The 6950-nt window shown below is 55.5% G+C and overlaps 1 protein-coding gene across 1 annotated transcript; it reads left to right on the top strand.

The window, feature by feature from the left end:
• Nucleotides 1-378: 378 nt before the first annotated feature.
• OTP (orthopedia homeobox) lies at nt 379-6173 on the top strand (the record flags this gene model as incomplete). The annotated part of the gene is made up of 3 exons (XM_079548457.1): nt 379-415; nt 1462-1871; nt 5643-6173. The coding sequence occupies 3 exons, from the start codon at nt 379-381 to the stop codon at nt 6171-6173; spliced, it is 978 nt and encodes a 325-aa protein (XP_079404583.1).
• Nucleotides 6174-6950: the final 777 nt, after the last annotated feature.

Here is a 6950-nt window from a genome sequence, read left to right as displayed (position 1 = left end):
AGGGGGAGGGCGGTCGCGGAGGCGAGCGGAACGGGGAAGGGAGCGGCGGCGCGGCGCGGGCCGGTGGCGGGAGGCCGGGGCGGCGGCGGGCGGGCGGCGGGCGGGCGGAGCGGGGCGCTCCGGGCGCTGACATTTGCAGGCTGCCCTCCTGATTGGTCCCCGCGCCGAGCTGCTCACGGGTTCATTGAAGTGTTAAGCACCTCCCCGTCTCTCTAAAGGACATTATAATGCAAGAGACCCCCTTTTTAACCACACACCGAATTTTCTTTCATTTAGGCGATCTATATATATCTATATCTTATATCTTATATCTATTTTAAATAACTTAAGGCCGCTAAAATTTGGGGGGGAACAGCCTTCGCCCTGGAGCGGTGCGCGATGCTGTCTCACGCCGACCTCCTGGACGCCCGTCTCGGTGAGTTCCCCGGCGCTCCCCCGCCCCGCGGCGGCTGCACCGGCGGCGGCGAGCGGGGAGGAAGCCGGGGCAGGAAATTGACAATTTGTTCCTTATTTTACCTTAATGCGATCTAAATGGGCTAATTCCTTTAAAAGTAATTGTACTGTATTAAAGTTTAATTTGATTTAACATCGTCTTTAAAAAAAAAAAAAAAGGGGGAGAGAGAGAGGGAGACCTACGGAATGTGCAGATACACAGCGAGTTGCGGATCATTTAATCTCTTTTTCCTTGTTTTTTTTATACACATACCTGTGCGTTATTACGATTATGATGAGTATTACTATTTTAGAACAGAGCAGCTCGATGGTATTTACGAACGAGTTCGGGGGTGGCCTTTTCCTGCTTGCCTTCTCGCGTTCTTCTCGCCTTTCTTCCTTCAAAAAAACAAAAAAAAAACTCAAAAAAAAACCCAAAAAAACAAAAAAACCGAAAAACCCAAACAAAACAAAACGAAAAACTAACCAACCAACCAACCAAAAAAGACAAAAAAAAACCCAAATTCTTTATCCACTTTGTGGCTCTTTATCCGTATGCTGCTTCGGAGAAGAGTGAGGAGAGGGGAACGCTGCTCGGCGGCCCCCTCCCGGCACCTCGGTCGGGGCGGTGGCGCTCCCGGCAGAGGAGCAGCCGCAGCCTCATCTCTTTCTCTCTTTTCTCTCTGTCTCTTTCTTTCTTTTATCAGCTGGGAAAACTCCAAGCCGAGCCCGGCAAAACTTGCCCCCCTCCCCCACGCCCCGCTCCCCTCCCTTCACCGCGTTAGGGGAGGCCCGGCGGGGAGCTGTTATTTAAGCGGGAAGAGGAGCGGCTCGCCGTAAAGTTTTCTCTCCCCCTCCCCGAGCTGCGGCGGGCCGGGGGGCTCTGCTCCTCGCGGGCCGTGGGAGGTGGGACTGGTGGGGCCGGTGCGGCCGGTTGCTCCTCGCCGCTCCGATGGATGCGAGAGGGGCTGAGGCGGGGGCCGCACGCCCGGCTGCAGGGCAGTGACCGCGGCTCCGTTGCTTCCGCAGGGATGAAAGATGCGGCCGAGCTGCTGGGACACCGGGAGGCGGTGAAGTGCCGGCTGGGCGTAGGGGGCTCGGATCCGGGGGGACACCCGGGAGACATGGCCCCCAACACGGACACGGTGGAAGGGACCACCCTGCTGCCGGGAGAGGACATCACCACGGTGGGATCCAATCCCAGCTCCTTGGCCGTCAGCGCCAAAGACGCCGACAAGCAGCAAGGCCAGCAGGGCGGCCAGAACCCCAGCCAGGCGGGACAGCAGCAGGGCCAGCAGAAGCAGAAGCGGCACAGAACCCGCTTCACGCCGGCGCAGCTCAACGAGCTGGAGAGGAGCTTCGCCAAGACCCACTATCCGGACATCTTCATGCGGGAGGAGCTGGCCTTGCGCATCGGCCTCACCGAGTCCCGGGTGCAGGTATGTGCGACCGTCTCCGCGCAGCGCAAGCTCCTGCCAGACCCTTTCTCGGGGCCGCGGGCGATGCCCCGGCTGGCGCCGGGCTCGAGGGCGCGGCCGCGGGGGGTTGACGTCCCCAAACCTCAGCCGGGGAAACTGTCCCTGAGCGCAACAATTCGGCCAGAAAGCTCTAAGCCAGACCCTCTCACTCCCCGCCCCTTTCCGCTGTCCCCGCAGGAGGGTGGCGGAGACGGCGCGCCGAGGGCCGTCCCCTCGTCCCCTTCACGCCCGCACCCCGGTGGTCCCGAGCGGGGCGCGGGTGGAGCAGCCCCTGCCCACCGCCCACGCGTGGGCTCCTGGAGCTCAAAGGAGGACGCGGGAGCCGCAGCCCGAGCGGGGGAAGCCCCGCCGTGGCGAAGGCTCCGCGCTCGGAGGAATCGGCCCGGCTCGGCGTCTCCGCACCCCCCGCGCCGGGCGGCTGTTCGCGGTGCTGAAAGGAGGGTGCGGAGAGAGGGGTGGAAGGCGTTTGCCTACAGGCAGCTCCGATGAACGCGGAGGTATCCGAAATAGGCTTTACTCGATACAAATGTCGGGTTCGGCAGGGGGAGCGAGTAAGTTCGACACGCAGGGAGCGGTTTCTCTGTCGCCTAAAGTGCGCGCAGATACGCACACGCGCAGACACCCCATCGCACGTAGGCACGTAAGAAAGCACTGAAAGCGAATGAGAGGAGTTCGGAGAAGGGAGAGACGGACCTTCGCCGTGCGCTCCGCGGCCGGGGCTGTGCGAATGTCCGCCCGGCCCTCCTCGAGGCAGCGCAATTCGGGAGCGGAGCGCTCACTGTGGGATGCGCTCTCCCCGCTCAGGGCAGCGTTCCGGGAACTCCGGCTCTCAAAATTCCCGTCGGCGAGCCCTGGCTCCTCTGCCAAATAAAGGCACGCAGCAGAAACCACTCGACAGAAACCGTCCCCGCTCCCGAATGTGACAGAAAATGCTCGTCTGCTTCTAGAAAGTAAAACAATTTGACCCGGCCTACGCGGGACTGTAATTAGTTTAAATTAAGAAAGAAATTAGATTCACAAATAAAATATAATTGGACAACTGACTCTATGAAAAAAGAAAACGAGGTCTATTAAACTTTATTGGGTTTCCCAAAGGTTAATGATACCAATTTCAATATTAGGAGTGTGGTAAATGAAGTAAAATATAAAATGGAAATAGTTATTTTCTAACAGCACATCAAAGAAATCCGTAGAAAGAAAGACAAAGTGTTTTAATGGCCTCAGCATAATCTTAAACCAATGATAATAGCTCGAGGCTGCTGATAAAAACAGTTTAATAGGGTGGCAATTTAAATATTTTTTACAATAATGTTCTGTAGTTTAAAAAGTAATCAGATCAACACAACCTTCTTAATTAACACTTCAAGATGATTAACATTATGTAATCTAGTGCAAAATAATTTATGTAAAATGTATTTACTTCACAATCTGCTGTACCACCGCTCCTTGACCAAATTCAAATTAAATAGTAATTGGTTTATGCTCTTCTACAAGTACTTTATAGTTTTCTTTATAGTTAACAGATTGCCCACACGTTCCTTGCAGCGCAAGGGCTCCTCATTGATTAAAAAGTGATATAAATAGTTAATTTATAGCAGCTGTATATGTTTTTAAGGGTTTTGGATGCCAGGGTAAATTACCTCTTCCCTTGTCCTAGATCTGTATTTAATGTATATGATACATTTAAATAATTATTAGAGCGGCTGGTGCTTAAACGAGAGTCCAATTCCACGTCTGATATTGCTCTGCTTTTCAGGCTGGTGTAATAAAACCATTCTTTTTATAGCATGCCATTATTAGAAACCAATTTCAGAATTATTTATAACCTGGAATGGCTTATTAAGCAGCAATGCGAGAATCATGCAAATTACGCGATCAAATGCAATATAATAAGCATAATCATTAGTCTCTAGCACGGATTAATTAACTTTCAATATTTTATTTACATAAAAACCAAATCAGTGAAATAACTTCTGCACAGTCAGGCTTGCCTTTCAATATTTTATACGAACAAAAATAATGTGCTGTAATTCCATTGACCGTGTCCCCCACAATGGTCCCGTCACCTGCCACATCTTAATAGGGGACAAGCTGAGAGTATTTTCTAGTTTTCTAATGGAATGAGAAATTGCATTTTCTCCCTCTCCCAGCACTATTAAAGTGTAATGAATTCGGCCCAGAGTTCACGGCTGGCTGATCGAAATGAACCTGAGATCTGAGCTTTAATACAGCTCTCCAGATTTCCTACCAAATCTTCACATTAATCATCTGCTGGATTCCAATGAGATCTTCATAAAGCTCTGGCTCCTGAAAAAAAAAAAAAAAAAAAAAAAAAAAAAAAAGAGAGAGAGAGAGAGAAAGAAAAGAAAAAAAAAAGAGAAAAAAAGACCAAAAAAAAGTGATATTCTCTCTCATTTCTCTTTCTATTTCTAACCCGTTTATAGCTGGGGAATTAAACGGGTTATATATTTTGAAATACATTTACAGTATGTCTATATTACTGTAACAGCAGATATCATCAAGGCAGATTTCTAGATTCCAACCTCCATTAGATTCTCACTGTTGTATTAATAATTTTCAGGTGCTAGCTGCATTTTAAAAGGAGTCCAAAGCTGCCCGGTGCCCGGGGGTAATATATTTCTCGAGTGCCATGTGTGCATTTTCAAAATCTCCCCCAGGTTTTCTCCGTGTTCTCATCTGTTATGCGCCAGTTTTCAACTGGAAACATTCACATTTTAAAAGCATATGTGGTGTGCAGCTACGAGCTGCGGCCATCAGACCTGGTGGAGATTCTTTACAACACCAGTAAACCATGAAACATAAAAGACTTTGTAGCCGCAATTTAACTATTAACCCTAAAACATAATTGAACGTGGTTTTTCGATTATTCCTATAACGTTTAGTTCCTTTACAGTCGCTCGCCCCCTTTAATGGGCGCCGGTGTTTCTCCATGCAGGTATACGCAGGACCGAACGGCAGGCTCCGGCTGCCGGGGGTGGCAGCGCTCAGCCCCGTTTCACGCTGGTTGCTCTTTCCCCGTAGCAAAAAGCCCGGTACTGTCGGGAACGGCGAAGTGTCCTTACGCCGAGCAAAGCGCCGCGTACACCAAAACCACCACTTTTGTTACAAGAAAAAAAAAAAAAAAAAAAAAAAGAAAAGAAAAGAAAGAAGGAAAGGAAGGCGGGCGTGCGGCTGGGCCAGGTTCGCTGCCCGCGGGGCCACCCTGGAGCTTTGCTCGGCGCTCGGCTCTGCCGCTCCGCTCCTACCGAGGGCACAGAGCTCTGCCCCGTGGCATATTTCATTCGGCATTTTGGCATTATTAGTTCCTCCTTTCTGGGAGAGGGAAGAGCGGGGACGGGTGCTACTCCCCTCGCCTCATCTCCGTCCGAGCGATGGGGCCTCATCTCCGTCCGAGCGATGGGGCTGCGGGGAGCTTCGTCCCGGGGCGGATACGCGGACCTCCTCGTCGCAAGAAGGTGCGGCTGTTCACGCAGCGCTCGCACGGCGGCTCGTAGGGCCGTAGCCGCGCGGGGGGCCGGAGGAGACGCGGGAGGGCGAGTGGGCTGAGGAAGGGCGGGGGCCGCCCCGGACCGCAGCGCGCCTCGCGGGCCCCTCCCGCAGCGCCCCCTAGCGCCGGGCCGGGAGCGCCCGACGGGGCGGGGGGAGGATGGGGGTCGGGGAGGGCAGGACGGGGCGGGTGTCGCTAACGGAGCCTGTCGCTGCGGCCCCCAGGTGTGGTTCCAGAACCGCCGGGCCAAGTGGAAGAAGCGCAAGAAGACGACCAACGTCTTCCGCGCCCCGGGCACGCTGCTGCCGACGCCGGGGCTGCCGCAGTTCCCCTCGGCCGCCGCCGCCGCCGCCGCGGCCATGGGCGACAGCCTCTGCTCCTTCCATGCCAACGACACGCGCTGGGCCGCCGCCGCCATGCCCGGGGTGTCGCAGCTGCCGCTGCCGCCGGCGCTGGGCAGGCAGCAGGCCATGGCGCAGTCCCTGTCCCAGTGCAGCCTGGCGGCCGGGCCGCCGCCCAACTCCATGGGGCTCTCCAACAGCCTGGCGGGCTCCAACGGCGCCGGGCTGCAGTCGCACCTCTACCAGCCCGCCTTCCCCGGCATGGTGCCCGCCTCGCTGCCCGGCCCCAGCAACGTGACGGGCTCGCCGCAGCTCTGCAGCTCCCCGGACAGCAGCGACGTGTGGCGGGGAACCAGCATCGCCTCCCTCCGCCGCAAAGCACTAGAGCACACAGTCTCCATGAGCTTCACCTAATGGCCGCCGCCCCGCGCCGCCGCCGCCGCCTCGCCCCGCGTCCCCGCTTCGCCTGCCCCCGCTCCCGCTCCCGCTCCCGCTCCCGCTCCCGCTCCCGCTCCCGGCCCCGCTCCCGCTCCCGGCCCCGGCCCCGACCCCGACCCCGATCCCCATCCCCATCCCCATCCCCATCCCCATCCCGGTCCCCACCACCCTTGCCCCGGCCCCCGCCTCGGCGGGCCCCCGCCTGCCCCCACCTGACTTACCAGGGAGTCGACTCAGGATCTGAAATCAGACGCCACCGGACTGGTTCGTGGGCCGAGACCCCCTCAGCCCTTCCCGCGTCCCCCTCACTCCCTCCCGCCCCCCGACGGCCGCCTCTCTCCAGCTGCCAGGGGCACCCCCGGCCCTGCCTCCCGCCCGTCCCCCGCCGCGACCCGCCGCCTGTCCGCGCGGCCCTGCCAAGAAATGCGATTTGGTTTTGGTTTCGGTTTATTTCTCAAGAGTAGCGACCCCCGCCCGCCCCGTCCGCGGCGAAGGCAGTGCCGTCGGGGCACGGGCGAGCGGGCGCGCGGAACGGCAGGAGAGCGCCCGAGGGAAATCAAATCCATTTCGAAAAAGCATTTACAAACGAAAGAGAGAGAAAAGGGGATAAAAAAAAAAAAAACACATAATCTTTTGTTTTTGTAAACGTAAAAAAAAGAACGCGCGTAAAAAAAAAAAAAAAAAAAAAAAAAAAAAGCAAGAGCACTTCCCTTTTTCGGACCTTTGATTTTGTGATGGTTTAGTTGCCAATCT

This window comes from Tetrao urogallus (assembly GCF_951394365.1).
Source record: "Tetrao urogallus genome assembly, chromosome: Z".
Taxonomy (NCBI): domain Eukaryota; kingdom Metazoa; phylum Chordata; class Aves; order Galliformes; family Phasianidae; genus Tetrao; species Tetrao urogallus.
Note: the sequence above shows the minus strand (reverse complement) of the source record. Positions and strands in the feature narration are given on the sequence as shown.